At 42.0% G+C, this 24,575-nt stretch overlaps 1 protein-coding gene across 1 annotated transcript in view; it reads right to left on the bottom strand.

The window, feature by feature from the left end:
- Positions 1-24,575, bottom strand: part of LOC133091320 (formin-2-like) — a 345,797-nt gene that overhangs the window by 191,949 nt on the left and 129,273 nt on the right. Inside the window, 3 exon segments of the mRNA XM_061190473.1 lie at positions 20,175-20,319; positions 21,864-22,086; positions 22,088-23,615. Of these exon segments, the coding sequence (XP_061046456.1) occupies positions 20,175-20,319; positions 21,864-22,086; positions 22,088-23,615 (1,896 nt within the window).

The following is a 24,575-nucleotide window of genomic DNA, read 5'->3' as shown; positions in this document are numbered from 1 at the left end:
ATATGTATATATTTATATACAATATAAAATTTAATTTATTGTGATTTCACCTATATTCATTTCAAAGTATTTTCTAATTTTTCTTGTGATTTCTTTTTTGAATCATTTGTTATTCAAGGGTTTAATATTTACAGATCTGAAAATTCCCCAAATTTTTTATTGATTTCTAATTTAATTCCATTATGATCAGAAACCACACTTTGTTTTTCAATACTTTTAAACTTATTAAGGCTTTGATCTCCTCAAATTTTTTAAGTTTTTTTTCTAATTTAATTCCATTATGATCAGAAACCACACTTTGTTTTTCAATAGTTTTAAACTTATTAAGGCTTTGATCTCCTCAAATTTTTTAAGGCTTTTTTCTAATTTAATTCCATTATGATCAGAAACCACACTTTGTTTTTCAATAGTTTTAAACTTATTAAGGCTTTGATCTCCTCAAATTTTTTAAGGCTTTTTTGTGTGTGTGTCCTAGCATATGGTCCATCCTGGAGAACATTCTACGAATGCTTGAGCAGTATGTGTGTTCTGCTGATTCTGCAGATGCTGAGTGGAATGCTCCATGTCTCTTAGATCTAGTTTGTTTATACTGTTGTCCAAGTATTCTATTTCCTTGTTTATCTTCTGCTTAACTTTCTATCCATTATTAAAAGTGGGCTATTGTAGTGTCCACATAGTATTCATTTCTCCCTTAAATTCTGTCAGTTTTTTCTTCATGTATTTTGGGACACTGTTGTTAGATGCCTACCTGTTTAGAAATCTTCTGGTAGATTGACACTTTCATTATTATGGAATGTCCACTTTACCTCTGCTAACATTTCTTTTAAGTCTATGTTGTGTGATATCAGTATAGCTACTCCAGCTCTTTTATGGTTGTTTAAAGTTGTTCTTTTTACTTCCAACCTATTTGTATCTTTGAATCTGAAGTATGTCTCTTATAATACAATATATACTTAGATTTCTTTTTATCCAATCTGACAATGTCTGCCTTTTGAGTGGATTACTTAATACATTCACAGTTAAAGTTATTATCCATATGGTTGAATTTATATCTGCTATTTTTCATTTTGTTTTCTGTATATCTCATGTCTTTTTTGTTCCTCTGTTCTTCCTTTATTGCCTTCTTTTGTAATGGATGGATACATGGATTAAGTGGATATTTAATTCCTTTAGTGATTTCATTTTATACAGTATTTGAGTCTTCTTAGTGGTTGCTCTAGGTCTTACAATATTTATCTTAATTTACCAGAATCTACTTCATATTTATACTGACTTAATTCCAGAAACATAGAAACTTCACTCCTCTATACGTCCATTCACTCACCACCTGTTTATGTTATTACTGTTACACATACTGTCTGTGATTTATATATGGTACAAACTGTTATCATCAATTTATGTAATTATACGTCTTTTAAAGAAGTTGAGAGAGCGAAGGAGACAGATATATTCATGTAGCTTGTTATATTCACCTTCTTGTTTACCCTTTATTGTTCTCTTCACTGTTTTCTGTAGATTCACACGCCACATGGTGTCAATTCCTGACTGTAACAACACAGCTTTTGTTTCTACTAGTTTCCTTTGTTCTCAAATATATTTCATTTCTGGGTGTCACAGGCTCAAAAACATACAAATTGTTTTCTGCAGTTGTTTTTAAGTCAGTCAGAAGAATCAAGGAGAAGAAATACACAGTATTTTGTGTAGATGAAAATTATGTTTACCAGCGGTGGGTTGTGTATGTGCGCGTGCATGCAGGTCTGATGTAATTTACCTTCAGACTGAAGAACACCCTTTTAGTATTAGAAGGCAGGTCTGGTAGCAAGAAATTCTCGCAGTTTTTGTTTATCTGAGAATGCCTTTATTTCACTTTCATTTATGAACACTTGTTTTGCTAGATGTAAGATCTTGGTTGGTCGCTTTCATTTCAGCATTTGAATATGTCATCCCACTGCTTTCTGGTCTCCGCTAGTTCTGTTAAGTCTGCTGCTAACATTGCTGCAGTTTCCTTGTATGTGATGAGTTATTTCTCTCTCACTGCTTTCAAGACTTTTTCCTTTACTTTTGGCTTTCCACATTTTGACTAAGATATAACTAAGATCTCTTTGTATTTGCCTACTTGAAGTTCACAAAACTTAGATGTGTATATGAGTGTTTTCATCAAATTTGGGAACTTTTCACCCATTACAACTTCTAATAATTTTCTGCACCTTTTTCTCTCTCCTCTCCTTCTGATTCTCACATTTCATGTACATCGGTCACTTAATGGTATCCCACATTTTTCTGAGGTTTCAACTTCCTTTTTTCTGTTTTTCAGACTACATAGTCTCTATTGATTTATCTTCAAGTTTGTTGATAGTTTTTTTCTGCCACCCGTCACAAACCATTGTTCAACCACTTAGTGCTTTTCTTTTTTCATTTTAGTTATTGTATTTTTCAGCTCTAGAATTTTTAAATAATTTCTTTTTACTGATGTTCTCAATTTGATGAGACATTATCATCATATCTTCCTTTATTTCTTAGAAACTGTTTTCTTCAGTTCTTTGGAGACATTTAGAATGGTGCTTTGAAGTCTATTTCTGTTAAATACAACACATGGGCCCCTTTGAACAAAGTTTCTGTTGCCTGTTCATTTGCTTCTCTGTATATGGGTCACATTTTTTTTGCTTCCTTGTATGTCTCATTTACTATTGTTGAAAACCGGACATTTCAGATAACATAACAGCAGCTCTGGGTACGGACTTTCCCTTCTCGGCCCCAGAGCTTATTGAGTTTGTGTTTGCTTGTTCATTTGCTCAGTGACGTGGTCAAACCCGCCCAGGGAAGTCTGTTCCTGCTGCAGTGTGCTACCTGACCTTCCTGCACACACGCTTCCCCATGTTTTTATCTAAAGCGAAAGCTAAAGAGTGTGCTTCCGCTCCTTTAACCACTTAAAGCTTTACCCTTAACCACTCTGTGGGTGAGATACAGGGCACGCCTTAGAGCAGGGATCCCTAAACCCCCATACCAGTCCGTGGCCCACCTGGAAATGGGCTGCACAGCAGGACGTGAGCGGCGGGTGAGCAAGCGAGGCTTCATCTGTATTTACAGCCACTCCCCATCGCTTGCATTACCACCTGAGCTCTGCCTCCTGTCAGATCAGCGGTGGCATTAGATTTTCACAGGAGTGCGAACCCTACTGTGAATTATGCATGCAAGGCATCTAGGTTGCGTGCTCCTTATGAGAATCTAATGCCTGATGCATGATCTGAGGTAGAGCTGAGGCAGTGATGCTAGCACTGGGGAGTGGCTGCAAATACAGATTACCATTAGCAGAGAGGTTTGACTGCACAGAGACCATAATAAATCAATTGCTTGCAGATTCATATCAAAACCCTATCAGTGAGTGGCAGGTGACAATTAAGCTGCATCTGGTGGTAGGCTTTATAGTGGCAAGTGAATTGATGTACTTCAATTGTACAGCTGCATTTGGTGGAAAGCTTGAAGTCAGAATCCGACACTTATTTTAGTCCACATGTGTCCCGCCCATTATTTTATTTACCACTTATGTCCGTGCCTCTTTCCTGCACTGCGCACTTGCTCAATCATAGTTTTCATAAGCCCACAAGCTAACCCTAGCCGAAATGAGTAAAAAATAAACATCACTAGAGAGCTTCTTTGAAAAGGGGGAAAGACCCAACGATGAGACAACAGAAGACTCTAAGACTGCCAACAAAAAGAAAGCTGCATTTAAAAGAAAATACCAAGAGGCCTACTTAAATTATGGGTTCATTGCAACAGGTGATTCACATTCTCCAAGCCCGCTTTGTATAATATGTGGTGACTGGCTATCCATCAAAGCCATGAAACCTTCAAAATGGCTTCGCCACATGGAGACCAAGCACCCTGCATTAAAAGACAAGGCTTCAGATTTTTTCAAAAGAAAAAAAAAACGTGAACACAAAGAACAGAAGCGATTATTGAAGGCCAGCACTTCATCAAATGTATCTGCACTGACAGCATCATTCTTAGTGGCTAACCGCATTGCTAAAACTAAGAAGCCCTTTACTACTGGAGAAGAGTTGATCCTGCCTGCTGCTAAGGACATTTGCATGAACTTTTAGGAGAGGCTGCAGTTCAAATGGTGGCACATGTTCCTCTTTTGGCTAGCACCATAAGTAGATGAATTGATGAAACAGCAGAGGATATTGAGGCACAATTGTTAGAGAGGATTAGTGAGTCTCCATGGTATGCCATCCAGGTTGACGAGTCTACCGATGTTGACAACAAGGCAACAATGCTTGTTTTTGTGCAACATGCTTTTCAGGAGGATGTGCCTGAGGATATATTATGTGCACTTTTGTTGCCAACCAACACCACAGCTGCAGAACTAGTTCCAGTCTTTGATTACTATCAGGAAAACTGAATTGGTCATTTTGTGTCGGTATATGAATGGATGGAGTGGCTGCCATGGCTGGATGGCTTTCTGGTTTCACTACTCTGGTCAAAGAGGTCGCTTCTGAATGTGAGCCTACGCACTGTGTCATCCATAGAGAAATGCTGGCTAGCTGAAAAATGTCACCTGTTAACAACGTTTTGCAGGATATGATTAAAATTATCAACCACATTAAAGAACATGCCCTTAACTCATGTCTGTTCATACAGCTTTGTGAAGAGATGGACGCAGAGCACACACGTCTTCTCTTATACACAGAGGTGAGATGGCTTTCTAAAGGTAGAACACTGGCCAGAGTTTCTGAGTTACGAGAGCTGCTCCAGAGATTTCTTTCAGAAAAACAGTCACCAATGGCAGCACATTTCAGTGACACAGAATGGGTGGCAAAACTTGCTTATTTGTGTGACATATTCAACCTGCTCAAGGAACTCAATCTGTCACTTCAGGGGAGAACGACAACTGTATTCAAGTCGGCAGATAAAATGGCTGCATTCAAAGCCAAACTGGAATTATGGGGCCAACGAGTGAACATTGGGATTTTTGACATGATTCAAACATTAGCAGAGATTTTGAAAGAGACTAAGCCAGGGCCTTCTTTCTCCCAGCTGGTGCATGATCACCTATCTCAGCTTTCAAAAGAGTTTGAGCATTACTTCCCAACCACAAAAGACCCCCAAACTGGGAAGGAATGGAACCACAACCCATTTGTGAATAAGCCAGGTGAATCGACTTTGTCCGTGCTAGAAGAGGATCAACTGCTCGAGATCGCAAATGACAGTGACCTTAAAAGTATGTTTAAGACAACTTCACATCTCCATACGTTCTGGATTAAAGTCAAGGCGGAATATCCTGAGATTGCCACAGAAACACTGAAAAGCCTGCTTCCATTTCCAACATCCTATCCTTGTGAAGCAGGGTTTTCTGCAGTGACAGCAACCAAAACGAGATTATGGAGTACAGTGGGCATAAGGAACACACCTCGGGTGTCACTGTCTCCCATCCCTCTCAGATGGACCATCTAGTTGCAGGAAAACAAGATCAGGGCTCCCACTTATTCTGCATTATGGTGAGTTGTATAATTATTCCATTATATATTACAATGTAATAATAATAGAAATAAAGTGCACAATAAATGTAATGCGCTTGAATCATCCCCAAACCATCCCCCCACCCCGGTCCGTGGAAAAACTGTCTTCCACGAAACTGGTCCCTGGTGCCAAAAAGGTTGGGGCCTGTTGCCTTAGAGGGCATTTACAGAATTTTTTTCCCACACTGAGCCAGGAACTAATAACTTGGATTTTCTCTAATTGCTCCTGAAAAGTTGCAGTCTTGGGCATGCACACAGCCTTCAGGTTGCCAGACATGAGGGACTTTATTTTTAAACCTGGATTAGGAGTTGTCCCCAGGTCAATATTTGCACAAAGGTGTGTTTAAGACACTAGTACAATGAAGATCCCACTCAGTTCTGATGAGTCTGATGAGGTTTAGGGACACTGTCCTGGTGCCCGTGTCCTGCCCTAATGGCTCCTGAGTGGGGGCAACGTGCACGGCCTTCCTGACATCCAGGGCTGACTGTGATCCATGGACGGCCCTTCTCAGCTGTTTCCCTAGTTCTCCGTGGTTGCCTGGAACAGAGCTTCTGCAACAGGGGACTGACTAGAGTAGAGATGCCAGCTTCCTGCCCTCCCAAGGTAGGGCCACAGCCACAGACAGAGCCCGTCCAGGCTGCACACACCAGAGGCTGGAACGGAGCATCTCAGGGCTCAGACGCTGTGGGTCTCACTGTCCTAACCGAGTTTCAGGAGGTCTTTTTGAGTGGGTGTTTCTCCATTTCCTCTGTGCCCTGAGGACAATTTCCAGAGACTTTATTTTTTTTTTTTTAAACATCTTTATTGAAGTATAATTGCTTTACAATGGTGTGCTAGCTTCTGCTTTACAACAAAGTGAATCAGTTACACATATACATATGTTGCCATATCTCTTCCCTCTTGCATCTCCCTCCCTCCCACCCTCCCTATCCCACCCCTCTAGGTGGTCACAAAGCACCGAGCTGATCTCCCTGTGCTATGCGGCTGCTTCCCACTAGTTATCTATTTTACATTTGGTAGTGTATATATGTCCATGACACTCTCTCACCCTGTCACATCTCACCCCTCCCCCTCCCCATATCCTCAAGTCCATTCTCTAGTAGGTCTGTGTCTTTATTCCCATCTTGCCACTAGGTTCTTCATGACCTCTTTTTTTTTTTTTTCCCCTTAGATTCCATATATATGTGTTAGCATACTGTATTTGTTTTTCTCTTTCTGACTTACTTCACTCTGTATGACAGACTCTAACTCCATCCACCTCATTACAAACACCTCCATTTCATTTCTTTTTATGGCTGAGTAATATTCCATTGTATATATGTGCCACATCTTCTTTATCCATTCATCCGATGATGGACACCTAGGTTGCTTCCATGTCCTGGCTATTGTAAACAGAGCTGCAATGAATATTTTGGTACATGACTCTTTCTGAATTATGGTTTTCTCAGGGTATATGCCCAGTAGTGGGATTGCTGGGTCATATGGTAGTTCTATTTTTAGTTTTTTAAGGAACCTCCATACTGTTCTCCATAGTGGCTGTATCAATTTACATTCCCACCAACAGTGCAAGAGTGTTCCCTTTTCTCCACACCCTCTCCAGCATTTATTGTTTCTAGATTTTTTGATGATGGCCATTCTGACCGGTGTGAGATGATACCTCATTGTAGTTTTGATTTGCATTTCTCTAATGATTAATGATGTTGAGCATTCTTTCATGTGTCTGTTGGCAATCTGTATCTCTTCTTTGGAGAAATGTCTATTTAGGTCTTCTGCCCATTTTTGGATTGGGTTGTTTGTTTTTTTGTTATTGAGCTGCATGAGCTGCTTGTAAATCTTGGAGATTAATCCTTTGTCCGTTGCTTCATTTGCAAATATTTTCTCCCATTCTGAGGGTTGTCTTTTGGTCTTGTTTATGGTTTCCTTTGCTGTGCAAAAGCTTTTAAGTTTCATTAGGTCCCATTTGTTTATTTGTGTTTTTATTTCCATTTCTCTAGGACCTGGGTCAAAAAGGATCTTGCTGTGACTTATGTCATACAGTGTTCTGCCTATGTTTTCCTCTAAGAGTTTGATAGTGTCTGGCCTTACACTTAGGTCTTTAATCCATTTTGAGTTTATTTTTGTGTATGGTGTTAGGGAGTGTTCTAATTTCATACTTTTACATGTACCTGTCCAATTTTCCCAGCACCACTTATTGAAGAGGCTGTCTTTTCTCCACTGTATATGCTTAGCTCCTTTATCAAAGATAAGGTGACCATATGTGCGTGGGCTTATCTCTGGGCTTTCTATCCTGTTCCATTGATCTATATTTCTGTTTTTGTGCCAGTACCAAACTGTCTTGATTACTGTAGCTTTGTAATATAGTCTGAAGTCAGGGAGCCTGATTCCTCCAGCTCCATTTTTCGTTCTCAAGATTGCTTTGGCTATTCGGGGTCTTTTGTGTTTCCATACATATTGTGAAATTTTTTTTCTAGTTCTGTGAAAAATGCCAGTGGTAGTTTGATAGGGATTGCATTGAATCTGTAGATTGCTTTGGGTAGCAGAGTCATTTTCACAATGTTGATTCTTCCAATCCAAGAACATGGTATATCTCTCCATCTATTTGTATCATCTTTAATTTCTTTCATCAGTGTCCTATAATTTTCTGCATACAGGTCTTTTGTCTCCTTAGGTAGGTTTATTCCTAGGTATTTTATTCTTTTTGTTGCAATGGTAAACGGGAGTGTTTTCCTAATTTCACTTTCAGATTTTTCATCATTAGTATACAGGAATGCAAGAGATTTCTGTGCATTAATTTTGTATCCTGCTACTTTACCAAATTCATTGATTAGCTCTAGTAGTTTTCTGGTAGCATCTTTTGGATTCTCTATGTATAGTATCATGTCATCTGCAAACAGTGACAGCTTTACTTCTTCTTTTCCGATTTGGATTCCTTTTATTTCTTTTTCGTCTCTGATTGCTGTGGCTAACACTTCCAAAACTATGTTGAATAATAGTGGTGAGAGTGGGCAACCTTGTCTTGTTCCTGATCTTAGTGGAAATGGTTTCAGTTTTTCACCATTGAGGACAATGTTGGCTGTGGGTTTGTCATATACGGCCTTTATTATGTTGAGGAAAGTTCCCTCTATGCCTACTTTCTGCAGGACTTTTATCATAAATGGGTGTTGAATTTTGTCGAAAGCTTTCTCTGCATCTATTGAGATGATCATATGGTTTTTCTCCTTCAATTTGTTAATATGATGTATCACGTTGATTGATTTGCGTATATTGAAGAATCCTTGCATTCCTGGAATAAACCCCACTTGATCATGGTGTATGATCCTTTTAATGTGCTGTTGGATTCTGTTTGCTAGTATTTTGTTGAGGATTTTTGCATCTATGTTCATCAGTGATATTGGCCTGTAGTTTTCTTTCTTTGTGACATCTTTGCCTGGTTTTGGTATCAGGGTGATGGTGGCCTCGTAGAATGAGTTGGGGAGTGTTCCTCCCTCTGCAATATTTTGGAAGAGTTTGAGAAGGATAGGTGTTAGCTCTTCTCTAAATGTTTGATAGAATTCGCCTGTGAAGCCATCTGGTCCTGGGCTTTTGTGTGTTGGAAGATTTTTAATCACAGTTTCAATTTCAGTGCTTGTGATTGGTCTGTTCATATTTTCTATTTCTTCCTGGTTCAGTCTCGGCAGGTTGTGCATTTCTAAGAATCTGTCCATTTCTTCCAGGTTGTCCATTTTATTAGCATAGAGTTGCTTGTAGTAATCTCTTATGATCGTTTGTATTTCTGCAGTGTCAGTGGTTACTTCTCCTTTTTCATTTCTATTTCTATTAATTTGAGTCTTCTCCTTTTTTCTCTTGATGAGTCTGGCTAATGGTTTATCAATTTTGTTTATCTTCTCAAAGAACCAGCTTTTAGTTTCATTGATTTTTGCTATTGTTTCCTTCATTTCTTTTTCATTTATTTCTGATCTGATCTTTATGATTTCTTTCCTTCTGCTAGCTTTGGGGTTTTTTTGTTCTTCTTTCTCTAATTGCTTTAGGTGCAAGGTTAGGTTGTTTATTCGAGATGTTTCCTGTTTCTTGATGTAGGCTTGTATTGCTATAAACTTCCCTCTTAGAACTGCTTTTGCTGCATCCCATAGGTTTTGGATCGTCGTGTCTCCATTGTCATTTGTTTCTAGGTATTTTTTGATTTCCCCTTTGATTTCTTCAGTGATCACTTCGTTATTAAGTAGTGTATTGTGTAGCCTCCATGTGTTTGTATTTTTTACAGATCTTTTCCTGTAATTGATATCTAGTCTCATAGCATTGTGGTCGGAAAAGATACTTGATACGATTTCAATTTTTTTAAATTTACCAAGGCTTGATTTGTGACCCAAGATATGATCTATCCTGGAGAATGTTCCATGAGCACTTGAGAAAAATGTGTATTCTGTTGTTTTTGGGTGGAATGTCCTATAAATATCAATTAAGTCCATCTTGTTTAATGTATCATTTAAAGCTTGTGTTTCCTTATTTATTTTCATTTTGGATGATCTGTCCATTGGTGAAAGTGGGGTGTTAAAGTCCCCTACTATGATTGTGTTGCTGTCGATTTCCCCTTTTATGGCTGTTAGTATTTGCCTTATGTATTGAGGTGCTCCTATGTTGGGTGCATAAATATTTACAATTGTTATACCTTCCTCTTGGATCGATCCCTTGATCATTATATAGTGTCCGTCTTTGTCTCTTGTAATTGTCTTTATTTTAAAGTCTATTTTGTCTGATATGAGAATTGCTACTCCAGCTTTCTTTTGATTTCCATTTGCATGGAATATCTTTTTCCATCCCCTCACTTTCAGTCTGTATGTGTCTCTAGGTCTGAAGTGGGTCTCTTGTAGACAGCATATATATGGGTCTTGTTTTTGTATCCATTCAGCCAGTCTGTGTCTTTTGGTGGGAGCATTTAATCCATTTACATTTAAGGTAATTATCGATATGTATGTTCCTATTCCCATTTTCTTAAATGTTTTGGGTTTGTTATTGTAGGTGTTTTCCTTCTCTTGTGTTTCTTGCCTAGAGAAGTTCCTTTAGCATTTGTTGTAAAGCTGGTTTGGTGGTGCTGAACTCTCTCAGCTTTTGCTTGTCTGTAAAGGTTTTAATTTCTCCATCAAATCTGAATGAGATCCTTGCTGGTTAGAGTAATCTTGGTTGTAGGTTTTTCTCCTTCATCACTTTAAGTATATCCTGCCACTCCCTTCTGGCTTGCAGCGTTTCTGCTGAAAGATCAGCTGTTAACCTTATGGGGATTCCCTTGTGTGTTATCTGTTTTTTTTCCCTTGCTGCTTTTAATATGTTTTCTTTATATTTAATTTTTGATAGTTTGATTAATATGTGTCTTGGTGTGTTTCTCCTTGGATTTATCCTGTATGGGACTCTCTGTGCTTCCAGGACTTGATTAACTATTTCCTTTCCCATATTAGGGAAGTTTTCGACTATAATCTCTTCAAATATTTTCTCAGTCCCTTTCTTTTTCTCTTCTTCTTCTGGGACCCCTATAATTCGAATGTTGGTGCGTTTAATATTGTCCCAGAGGTCTCTGAGACTGTCCTCAGTTCTTTTCATTCTTTTTTCTTTATTCTGGTCTGCAGTAGTTATTTCCACCATTTTATCTTCCAGGTCACTTATCCGTTCTTCTGCCTCAGTTATTCTGCTATTGATCCCATCTAGAGTATTTTTAATTTCATTTATTGTGCTTGTCATCGTTTCTTGGTTCCTCTTTAGTTCTTCTACGTCCTTGTTAAATGTTTCTTGCATTTTGTCTATTCTATTTCCAAGACTTTGGATCATCCTTACTATCATTATTCTGAATTCTTTTTCAGGTAGACTACCTATTTCCTCTTCATTTGTTAGGTCTGGTGTGTTTTGACCCTGTTCCTTCATCTGCTGTGTGTTTTTCTGTCTTCTCATTTTGCTTATCTTACTGTGTTTGGGGTCTCCTTTTCACAGGCTGCAGGTTCGTAGTTCCCGTTGTTTTTGGTATCTGTCCCCAGTGGCTAAGGTTGGTTCAGTGGGTTGTGTAGGTTTCCTGGTGGAGGGAACTAGTGCCTGTGTTCTGGTGGATGAGGCTGGATGTTGTCTTTCTGGTGGGTTCGTCCACGTCTGGTGGTGTATTTTGGGGTGTCTGTGGCCTTATTATGATTTTAGGCAGCCTCTCTGTTAATGGATGGGGCTGTGTTCCTCTCTTGCTAGTTGGTTGGCATAGGGTGTCCAGCACTGTAGCTTGCTGGTCGTTGAGTGAAGCTGGGTCTTGATGTTGAGATGGAGATCTGTGAGAGATTTTCACCGTTTGGTATTACGTGGAGCTGGGAGGTCTCTTGTGGACCAGTGTCCTGAAGTTGGCTCTCCCACCTCAGAGGCACAGCCCTGATGCCTGGCTGGAGCACCAAGAGCCTTTCATCAACACGGCTCAGAATAAAAGGGAGAAAAAATGGAAAGAAAGAAAAAAAGAGGATAAAATAAAATAAAATAAAGCAATTATAATAAAAAATAAGAAAAAAAATTATTAAGAGTAAATTTATTAAGAAAAAAATTTTTTTTTAATTTTTAAAGATAGATTTATTAATTTTTTATACTAAAAAGAAGAAAAAAATTATTTAGAAAAAATTTATTAAGAAAAAAATTTTTTTAATTTTTTAAAATAAAAAATATGAAAAAACTTATTAAAAATTTTTTTAAAAATAGAAAATAAGGAAAAAATTATTAAGAAAACATTTATTAGGGAGAAAAAAAATTTTTAAGCCAAAAAAAAAAAAACGGACGGACCTAACCCTAGGACTAACGGTGAGAGCAAAGCTATACAGACAAAATCTCACCCAGAAGCATACATATCTACACTCACAAAAAAAAGGAAAAGGGGAAAAGTTAATATATCCTGCTCCCAAAGTCCATCTCCTAAATTTGGGATGATTCGTTGTCTATTCAGGTATTCAACAGATGCAGGCACATCAAGTTGTTTGTGGAGCTTTAATCCGCTGCTTCTGAGGCTGCTGGGAGAGATTTCCCTTTCTCTTCTTTGTTCGTACAGCTCCCGGGGTTCAGCTTTGGATTTGGACCCGCCTCTGCATGTAGGTCCCCTGAGGGCGTCTGTTCCCCGCCCAGACAGAACGGGGTTAAAGGAGCAGCTGACTCGGGGGCTCTGGCTCAGTCAGGCCGGGGGGAGGGAGCGGTACGGAGGAGGCGGGGCGAGCCTGCGGCGGCAGAAGCCGGCGTGACGTTGCAGCAGCCTGAGGCGCGCCGTGCGCTCTCCCGGGGAAGTTGTCCCCGGATTACGGGAGCCTGGCCGTGGCGGGCTGCACAGGCTCCCGGGAGGGGCGGTGTGGAGAATGACCTGTGCTTGCCCACAGGCTGTTTGGTGGCGGCAGCAGCAGCCTTAGCGTCTCATGCCCGTCTCTGGGGTCCGCGCTGATAGCCGCGGCTCGCGCCCGTCTCTGGAGTTCGTTTAAGTGGCGCTCTGAATCCCCTCTCCTTGCACGCCGCGAAACAAAGAGGCAAGAAAAAGTCTCCTGCCTCTTCGGCAGCTGCAGACTTTTTCTCGTGCACCCTCCCGGCTAGTTGTGGTGCGCTAGACCCTTCAGGCTGTGTTCACGCAGCCAACCCCAGTCCTCTCCCTGGGATCCGACCGAAGCCCGCGCCTCAGCTCCCAGCCCCCGCCCGCCCCGGCGGGTGAGCAGACAAGCCTCTCGGGCTGGTGAGTGCTGCTCGGCGCCGAGCCTCTGTGCGGGAATCACCAGAGACTTTAAATGAGTATTTTTGTTATAATTCTCACCAGTTAAATTTTTGTTTTGCTGGGAAGAGGACCTGTCAAGCTGCTGGTCTGTCAGTCTAGAAGGTCCATCTCCAAAGAAATTTTTAACGTGATATTTCAGATGGAGTTTCAAGTTACAAGTTTAGTAATTTTAAAATTCACTTATTAACAAAACCAAAAAATAAGCAGAAATGTTAGAAATCTTCCATTATGAACATCGTTTTGAAAAAGAAACATACATTTACTTGTATTTTGATTTAAATAAAAAAACTAGAGATATAAATAAGAACATTAATTTTTCTTCTAAGTCTTAAATTCGTGTCCCCAAATAACTGGGAACATTTTTCAGCTTAGGTCACAGGAGGTACAGTGGGAACAACCAGTCTACTGTCAGCATCATCACCTCCCACGGGCAAAGGCAGGAGCTATCATAATGGTAACTGTGTAAGTCAAACGAGAAATAAAATTCTCCTTTGCTCTGGGATAGTCCAGAATCCTGCCGCTGTCCATGGTATAGAAAAGTACATTCCACTATGTAGCACCAAGACATCAAAATTAACTTCAGGTCTAATTTACCTAAATTCAATTCTCACTCTTATGTCTAATGAGAAAAACCTAAAGACTTTTGCTGGAGGATGAGAAGGACACATATTCAGTGAAGGGAAATGGCTGTCAACAGCCCACGTCCACATCCCTGAAACCATCAGACAGGAGCTCCCCACACACAGAAGCCTGCTGCTCTACTGGCTGATTTTCTAGGGTTTTAAACAAGATGCAGGGAAATCTCTGCTCGCGGTGTTATTTTCAAAATCCATCCCTTATTTCTCTGTACATGTCTGAATGAAATACATTCTTCAAGGCCCACTTCAAGCCTCATCTCCTCCAACAACCTCACCCTAAGTCCAGCCAACTCGCTCCATTTCAGTCCTGACCATGGGCAGCGCCCACTGTGACCGGAGTGGTTAGTGCTGGCTCTCCCTGGCATGGCTGCTGCTTTTCTTTGCTGCATTCCTGGCTGAAATGGAAAAACCCTGTTCCCATCGGATCAAGAAAGGGATGCAACAGTGAACGTAATTTGTGCCCCACTTCCCTCCAGTTTTCCGGGTTCTCCACACTAGCAGTACTGATAAAACACTCTCCCCTCATCTGACCAAAAATCCTTCCTCACTTTTGCAAGGATGAGTTTTAGTTTCCATAGATAATCATAAAATGTAATGAATCTCAAGTATATTTTCCAAACAACCCTTTTTTCAATGTCGATGGATCATAATAAACAGAACACCCCAGCCGTTAAAAATTAATACCCTTTTCTAATATACCTAGTCCAACAAAATCTTAATATCATCATAGTATGCAAATATGAAGTCCAAAAGAATTAAACTTCAGCATCATGATTAAATTGTTGCAATTCCAAAGTACAATTAATCAGATATAATTTTCCTAATACATCTAGCAAGGTCAAGGATCATTAGCCTAATTATATTTCCTTTTTATTATGTCATTAGGCTTTTTGCTTATTTGTTTTGTAGCCATTTACTTACAAGTATAAAAATAATATTTTGACCAAAAGAAAGTTTTTAAAAAAGAGGTTATTATTATTGCATTCTTTGAATTGACTGGGTATGCTCTACAAATAATTATAGGAAAAGCATCTCCAAAAAAAATAATGAATCTTTCAACATCTAAAACAAATCTAGGATCCACAAAACGTATGTTCGTCTAAATATAGCCTTGTATTTTGATGTGGTTTTCTACGTAAATACACTTTTAAGGCTTGCAATAGAAATGTATTCTATTATTGATAAAAACAAACATCCTGTTAAAAATTACAAAGTACAAAATGTTTATGATGTATTCCCCAAAACAGATCTAAATTGTCTTATTATAAGATATTTGGTATTTCAAACATTATTTTACGTCTACGAGACAAATAGAACCATCCAATCAAAACACACCCTTGCCAGCTACGACAGGAAAACTTAACACCAATACAGACAACTAGACTTACACCTCTCAGATGATCATTCAGGCCATCAGCCTGTGAACACTGAAATATCAACTGATTATGATAAAACATATTTTTTAATCTAAAGATAAATATTTGCACTTAGTAAAAGTAAAGCAGAGATTCACAGGTAAAATACATACGCTTTTTTTCTTTTCCGACCAACAAATCTTACAATAGTATTTGAAGGACAGCTCACACGTTTTCCCAGCGCCCCAACATAGTAGGAAAAATCCTTTTAATGGCAATTACTATTTCACTTAAGAATACTTGGAGGCGTTACATTACCCACTCCCACATTGGAACATTTAAGTAATGAATGCTTCTTTTCCCATTGTTATTATGAACTTTTACAATACACAAAAAAGGCTTTTTAGAAGTTAGGTCAGCAAGCACAATGGCAAGATTGAACAAAATACCAAATGTCTTTTATTAACTCCCCTAATAATAAGTAGCAGATTTAACTATCTATTTTTCTAATCATATTTCCAGAAGCTGAAGCCAAACAAATATTTAACTGTCATGAATTCTTTTTCTCCCCCATTCTTTGGGCAGAGCATTTTAATCTGATAAATAGAACAGAAGAAACCCAGGAAGAAATTCATTTGTTGCATTAAATGGTTATATAAATGGCAATTATGTATTTAAAAAGCAAAACAGATTCTTTTCATTCACTCTTGTTAAGTTCTGTGTGCAAATTTATATTGTGGGAAGCATGTTCCTTTACACACCTTTTAAGGATTATTAGACATTTTTGACTTAAGGCATATTTTAGAGAGACGTCCCTTTTTGTGGAATCAAAACTATCTCCACTCAACATTTGATGGGTTTAACCACAGTGGCTGTACCTCCACCCACTATTTATTTGCCACACAAGCAAAAGGCCCTCATTTTTACTGCTTACAAAAGCTTATGTGTCTAAGGCTCACATCACTCTGATAAACTTTTATTTAATTGGGCAAATGTCATATTTGGTGGTATCATAGTTTATGTACTTATCAAAATCTGTTAGAATACAGAAAAGGCTTTAAAAGTATCTCCACACACAATTTTATAAACGTAACTAGTCATTTAAATATGGAACACATATGAAAATCAGTACAAATTCAGATTCTTTTCAAAAAGGATCTATTCTAGTCTTCTTATAAATCCCATCCCACACTTGCCCTCATCTATAATATTTCACATCCACACCTATGGCTAATGAGGAGGAACACAGGCTCTGCAGCCAAACGGCTGGGTCTGCACCCGAGCTCTGCCCCTCACTGCGCTGGGAGCGTGAGATCGTGCCTGCATCTCAGCTTTGTGTGCTGTGCACCAGGGGTACGGGGTCTCCCTCACGGGATTAGGGGGTAGGATGAGCCAGCTTGGGGCTGCGCAGACAAGGACCACGCGCCTGCAGGCTCCGTGGCGTCCGGGGCTGCTGCCATGATCCCCGCTGGTACTAGTACTACTGCTGAAGCTGCTGCTGCTACTGCTGTTTCCCAAAGTATCTCTGCTCGGACCTCATCTGACACTGGATTAACTAGAAACCTCTTTGTCAGGGAATTCCTACTGTCAAGATCACTCCAGTGTAAATTCTCCCACTTCCTGCTCATAAGCTTGGGTTAATTTAATCTTTCCTTGGACATGAAGATCCTGAGGTGACTTAGGGTCACTCTCAACATTAACAGGCACTGAACTCGCCTGTGAGACACAGGACATGGGTCACCACGCACTCGCTCTGGGACGTTCCTTAAAAATTGGCAGGTGCGTGTGTGTGTCATGTTTCAAACAGGGACCTCATCTTCCTCTTGATTCCTTGGGCGACACGGTTGTTGTTTCACCGAGTGAGCAGCTCGATATTTAATTCTGACCTATAAGCATCACGCTCATTTGCTAAAGGAGAACTACGTAAAATCATAGTCTGATAAAACTATACCTTCTCAGCGAATCTCCTTATGCTTTCATAACCTCACAATGAAGACCAGTGAGCTAAGATGTAGGCACACAACTTAAATACAGGTTCCATGAAAAAATAAGGAAAGCTCTGTGTTGGGTTCCCCGGAGGACAAAGGGCTGAGAGACACCAGACATGCCTCACTGCAGCCGCTCCAGAGTCCAGAGAGCAGCCCCTTCTCTTTATGCCACAGAGCAAGCTGTCCAGGTGGGGGACCTCTGTGGTCACACAGAAGACATATCTCCCGAGAGAGCTACTAAAGGCCAGTGCATCCAGCCGCAGACTTACTTTCAAGAAGAGGACAGATCACAGAAATATTATCCAGCTATTTTAAAGTATTTGGAGAAACCAGAGCTCTTGGCTTCCACCGTGTGTGACAAGAGTGGCTAGAAAAACCTCCATAAACACAGGCTATAGCATCAACGGCAATCAGTCTCACTGGAAATCAGGGTCCACATATACCAAGGGCAGCCACAGGTCAACGGCTATCAGTCCCACTGGAAATCAGTGTCCACCTATAACAAGGGCAACCACAGGTCAATGGTTTGGACTGTGCAGGTCCGCTGACACACAGAGTCTTTTCAGTAGTAAATACTGCAGCACTACACGAGCTGAGGGTGATTTTGTCCATGGATGTGGAACCTCGGATATGGGGGGACCCCGAATACAAAAGGCTGATTATAATTTGTACAGAGATCTTGGACTGCGCGGAGGTTGGTGCCCCAAGTCCGTGTTGCTCAGGGCTCAGTGTGCTTGCATGCATATGGAAAATACGTTTTCCTTAAACGAAATTTTACATGTCTCAAGTAGTTGGAATGGGTAAATTTTTCTTCCAAATACAACAGAGTTAAATAAAACTGGCTTTCTTCAGCCATCTAACACTTTGTAGTAGATTTTTCTCTTACCAACATACTGGAAAAATTACTTTATCCCTCCCAAAACAAACCTGAATAGCAGAGCTGAGTACAAGACCCTGGCCAAGGATATGCTGACAAGCTCATCAGGAGTCAGGATGGAGACTGGTCCAAAAACCCTCTTTAAGCTGCAGGTCAATAGCTGTGTCACCACCAACGGGTGCAAATGACAGCACTGGCAAAGGCTCATACCCACAGTTTACTGATGGGCTCACGACAGAGTGAGACCACTGTGCAGACATGATGCTGCACGATGGTCCTGTGCAAGGGGGCCATCTCATGCCAGCTAGCTGAGTCTGAAGTCTTCATGATTTGGACAGAAATCTTATTTCAGTAGGCTTAAAAACTGAACGCTACGTCAAAAAAATCATGAAATCCTATACTTGCAGGTAACATGCGGCAGTTTCCTCATCTCTGTTCATTTAACAGAAAAAAAGTGGTGACAGGAGATATGGAGGGCGTGCTTGGCGTTTTGGAGAATTTCATCCCTAGACTAGTGACGTCCACATCACCCCTGCCCTTCATCATGTGACAACCCCGCTGCCTCGCTCTACCCGGCCTCTGCGCTCCCCACCCATATTCCCCAACCAGACAGCTTTTCCATTTCTGATACAGTCCATGGGAAGAGGTGTGATGACTCAGCCGACATGTACTATATGCAAACATGCCGTTTAGAACATTTACCTCTGCCAGAAAAACGTGGTTTTCCATTTACCTTCATTCCATTGACAAAGTCACCTTGGCGATATTGCTTATTATGAGATGAGTTATTTTCTGGCTTTTAATCACTACTGGGTATAGCCACTGATACGTATAAAGCCCTCCTCCTCCAGCCAGCTGGCTTATTTGTCAAACAAATATTTATTCAGTGCCTTTTCTGATATAAAGTCACCAGCAACCAGCTGTGTCATCATAAACGGTTCTGAAAAATGCAACTGCATCACATTTGGGTTTGCATCATCGTCAGATTAATAGAGATGCCTGTGGTGAGGCTGCCCCCAGCTCAGCTAGAGGTTCCATTCAAACCCACCCCTCCTGGCTGGATTCTTCAGCACCCATCTGGGGGCAGCTGTCTGCTTCGAAATAAATATGGATGGAAATATCTCTGGGTCAGACTTCTAGCTACAACTTCCAGGTCAGTAGCAAAAGTTCACAGAATCACATCACCCCTTAGTTGCCACTCGCCTGGGGAAGCTGTGCCAGCTTCAGGCCTCATTTCTCTCTATTTCTTTCACCCAAAAAGACAGAGCGGCCAACCTCCCCCCGCTTCAGGGTGAAGGATGGGCACCAACAGCAATACCTTCCTTCTGGGCTCATTGTTCTAAGACTTTACTACACTTTCCTGAATGGCCACCTTGAGAAATCTACAAAATCATTTCACGATCAAGGCCACTGGGTGGATCAGTGGAAAAACATTGCACGAAGACGTTTTCCTCCAAATGCACTCTTCCTTCTCTTTAGGACTCAGGTGTCACAGGATAGATCAAAGGTGCTGACACAGAATGGAGATGTTGGAACTGGATGCAAGAGTCTCTTCCCTGTGTCAAGTGCAAGGTGACTATTTAGCTGGGTTCTGCAGGTCATCCACTCAGGTATTACAATAGCAACAAAATACCAAACACATGATTGGTTACTAAGGACTGGATTTCTTGCTTGCTTTCCTTTGCTCACTCTTACCTTTCTTTCCATCCATACTAGCACTAATATGGATTTCAATCAAGTGACAGTTTGTTTCTAGACAACTAATTCTGTAAACAAGCAATTGCTGAAATTTTGGAAATATGTATCATGAAGCTACAAATAAAGTAGTCAGAACATGATTACTTGGTGGAGATAATTATTTGTTGTTCTATCTGGGAAAGTCTTACTTAAGTTCATGTTCTAAAATGCTAACCTCTGCTACCTGCTTACAGACTGTGGAGGGTACACAGCCCAGAAAACAATGTCAATGTTTTTCTCTAATGAAAGTTCACACTTATGCCCAAAACACTGTCCAATTTCAGAAAACACATGAGTACTCACTTGTTTAGCCTTGGTCTTTGTGATGGTGTCAGAAATTGGTTTCTTCCTTTCCTTTACAGTAGTTTTAGAAAATAATTCCTCAAATTCATGACAATCTATGGATGGCTCTTCAATTTTTTCCCAAATAAGTGAAGTACTGGAGTCTCTAAAGTTAAGCAAAAGACCCATGAGAGAGCCATCAAACCAAACTGCAGGACATTACAGTGAGCAGGGACAGATGGGGACGAGGAGGACAGAGGCATCAGAGGAACAGGGAGAGGATGACAGGCAGTGGAGGATGGAGGGAGATAGGGGGGACGATGCTCTTTTCTGTACAATCACCATTTGCTTAATCAACATGATGAGAAACAGCATCAATACAGAATGAGACATTTGCCTGGAAAGAATCATTTCCAGAAATTCTCAGTCATCAAGTCGCTATATAAAAACATAAAAGAAGAACCCCTCTCTGTATGGCTCTCAAGGCAGGAAATGTCTGATATCTCACAAACCCAACCTGACCCATCAGTTTTGTGGGTTATTTGTGGGTTGAAAATAAATCACTTCATGCCCACAGAGGCACCTTCGTCTCCCCACCGCTGCCCATCACTGCATGTCACCTGCCTCTTCAGTGACTGTGGAGTCATGTAGTACCACCTAAAAAGGGGATATCCATTCAAATAAAGCAAAACAAAAAGAACTTTATATACTGCATATGGATAAAATGAGTTTGGGGCACATTTGGAAATGATGCCTTGGCACATAGAAGTAACCCAGCAAATTACTCAGAGCATGAGCTGCAAAGTCAGAAGTAGTCAAAATAGATAGGTTCTTCTCCCACTATGATTCAGTGAAGAGAAAATTAATATAAGAAATGAAAATGAACCTGGTAAATATCCTATTTCTAAATCTGTGCCACATCACATACACACACACACACACACACACACACACACACACACACACAAATTCAAAGAGTCACGAGAACTTGGGACAAGGAAGTCCAGTGAAATTTAAAGGGCATGTTTTTTCTCCCACTGGCACATTCCACAGCCATGTCCCAGTACCGTCCCAGGGGTTGGGGAACCAGGTTATGGACCATCCATGGATAAGTAATACACCAGCAGCGTACCTGCTGGGAGGCATTCTTTTACAAATATCATATCTTTTATAAAAATCATATAAGTTTGTGATTTTATGACCTCACAGTGTTGCATATCATCTACAGAAGTGCCATGAAATGCTCAGAACTAAATCATTTCACACATGGGGTGTGGATGTGTATATTTCTGTGTAGCACATTTCTGAATAGTAAAACAAGACCGTGCCTTCAAAAGGATGCAGAAAACATCCTCAAGAGTCAGTCTGTCTAACGATTTGATTTACTTTTATAAGCTATTTATCAGAGCGAGGTTCTGCAATGAGGCAACAGAGCATGTATGCTAAGAAAAATATATCCCTCTATCTATAAAAGTCAATCAAAAACTATATAGACAGAAATCTGTACATTGATTCATGTCATTTGTTTTATCCCTTTGATACTTCTGGAAAAAAGTCTAAAATTGCTTCACTAAATATTGATGTAATCATCTACAGGCAAGTTTTATTTTTATTTATTTTATTTTTACTCATTTTTCTCCTGAGTTTTAAAGGAAAATGCTTCCCTCGTATTGACAATATTGTGCAAAGATGAGCCCGTGTTCATGTTACCTTTTACTGTGCAGTTGAATTCTCGTCCAATACAGAGGCTTCATCGGCCGACAAGGCTCTATTGGCTGCTTCCTGCTGCCTCTGTCCTGGTTCAACCCGAATCCAAACAAGCCAGCTGGCAACGGTGGAGGAAGAAATCCACATGCCTGCAGTGTTGGTGAAGTGGTACTCCCAGCTTGTGGTGGGAGAGGAAGGCCGGATCCAGGAAGCAGAGGGGGTGGGGGGGGGTGGGGGGACACCTGTTCCAGGAGGGGGAGGAGGGGGAGGGGCTAGAGGAGGCGGAACCCTCACACCTGGCAAAGGAGGAGGAGGGGCGGGAGGAATTCCTTCACTGGGAAGAGGGGGAGCGGGAGGAATTCCTTCACTGGGAAGAGGGGGAGCAGGAGGAATTCCTTCACTGGGAAGAGGGGGGGCGGGAGGAATTCCCACGCTGGGAAGAGGGGGGGCGGGAGGAATTCCCACCCCGGGAAGAGGGGGGGCGGGAGGAATTCCCACCCCGGGAAGAGGTGGGGCGGGAGGAATTCCCACCCCGGGAAGAGGTGGGGCGGGAGGAATTCCTACCCCGGGAAGAGCGGGGGCGGGAGGAATTCCCATGCCGGGAAGAGGAGGGGCGGGAGGAATTCCTACTGCAGGAAGAGGGGGGGTGGGAGGAATTCCCACCCCGGGAAGAGGTGGGGCGGGAGGAATTCCTACCCCGGGAAGAGGGGGGGCGGGAGGAATTCCCACCGTGGGAAGAGGGGGGGCGGGAGGAATTCCCACGCCAGGAAGAGGGGGGGCGGGAGGAATTCCTACTGTGGGAAGAGGGGGGGCGGGAGGAATTCCCACTGTGGGAAGAGGGGGGGCGGGAGGAATTCCCACTGTGGGAAGAGGGGGGGCGGGAGGAATTCCCACTGTGGGAAGAGGGGGGGCGGGAGGAATTCCCACTGCGGGAAGAGGGGGGGCGGGAGGAATTCCCACGCCAGGAAGAGGGGGGGCGGGAGGAATTCCCACTGCGGGAAGAGGGGGGGCGGGAGGAATTCCCTCACCAGGCAAAGGTAGGGGAGGGTGTTGCAGCATCTCTGGACCAGGCAGAGGAGGAGGTGAGGGGCACGGTGGGCTGGGCAGTGCAGGCTCAGGCGCGACATGGGGCGGGGGCCGTGGAGGAGCCACGGTACCCAGACCAGGCATCTGGTGGGAGAACGTGGGAGACAGAGGCAGCGCAGTGGGGATGTCACGGCTGTTTTCAGAGGAGGGGAAAGCAGAGTGCTCGTGGCTGGTTTCAAACTCCGTGTGAAAAGAAGGATGGGAAGGCTGTGAGCTCGCCTGTCCTTGACCATCAGACCAGGGCAGCGACGTGGGTGGTGGAGCCTGCAGGGATGGATGTGCATCGAGCTGAACTGATATTCGCCTTGGAGACACGACCAAAGAAATCTCTGCACAGAATTTGGTCTGAGGTCCGGGAGGTGAGGACGGCCCGGTTGAGTCTCCATTCGCGGCCTCAGGCAGGGCGCCCGTGGGAGGACGAGTCAGCGTCCCACCCTCCTCTGTCGGGGACGTCTGGATTGACTTTGCCTGTAAAATCCTTTGAGGCACTACATCCTTTTCTCCCAACCTGAGAGCTCGCAGACACGCGTCTCCGGAGGCGGCCGCCTCCATGTCTGTGGCTGGGTACTGCTTCTCTAGCTCAGCTATTTTGGTCCTCAGATCCTCAATGGTCTGCTCCAGCTGCTGAATGACAGTGGCCTGACCCTCAGATTTCATGTCACAAACTTCCTGAGGGGTAACAGAGACATCACAGTTAAATATAAAATAAGGAATACTCGAAATACCAAAAACTAGTCTTACAAAATTAAGCAAAATGTATTTGCTTGTTATAATAATTCTAAACACTCCCTCCATAGAAAGACACTATTACCACTTCCACGTGTCCCTTCTTTTCCATCCTCGGATTTCAAACTGGTTTACACACGTGACCATGAAGTCCTAAGGCCCCTGTCTAATCTTCAAATGAAATCATGGAAGACTGGCAGACCGCTGAGAAGAGGGAAGAAGACGCTGAGTGACAGACCCACTTAATGCCACCATAGGCTACTCTCTTCCTGTCCAGTAACATCTGTTATTAGGACGTTGCCTAAAGACATTTTAAATCCTGAGTTTTAAAGTTAATCACAACCTTTAAAAGGTAATCTCTAAGGGGTGGAAAAGTGTCCCAGAGAGAGCTACAATATGTGAGCAGGGAATGCGAACTTGGGAGCCTGAACCAAGATGGCAGAGTAGAAGGACGTGCTTTCACTCCCTCTTGTGAGAACACCAGAATCAAAACTAGCTGCTGGACAATCATCAACAGGAAGACACTGGAACTCACCAAAAAATACACCCCACATGCAAAGACAAAGGAGAAGCCGCAGTGAGACAGTAGGAGGGGTGCAATCACAATAAAATCAAATCCCATAACTGCTGGGTGGGAGACTCACAGATTGGAGAACACTTATAACACAGAAGTCCACCCACTGGAGTGAAGGTTCTGAGCCCCATGTCAGGCTTCCCAACATGGGGGTCTGACAATGGGAGGAGGAATTCATAGAGAATCAGACTTTGAAGGCTAGTGGGATTTGATTGCAGGACTTTGACAGGACTGGGGGAAACAGAGACTCCACTCTTGGAGGGCACACACAAAGTAGTGTGCGCATCGGGACCCAGGGGAAGGAGCAGTGACCCCATAGGAGACTGAAC

Source organism: Eubalaena glacialis, chromosome 1 (assembly GCF_028564815.1).
Source record: "Eubalaena glacialis isolate mEubGla1 chromosome 1, mEubGla1.1.hap2.+ XY, whole genome shotgun sequence".
In the NCBI taxonomy this organism is placed as follows: domain Eukaryota; kingdom Metazoa; phylum Chordata; class Mammalia; order Artiodactyla; family Balaenidae; genus Eubalaena; species Eubalaena glacialis.
This window is presented reverse-complemented; position numbering and strand designations above follow the sequence as displayed.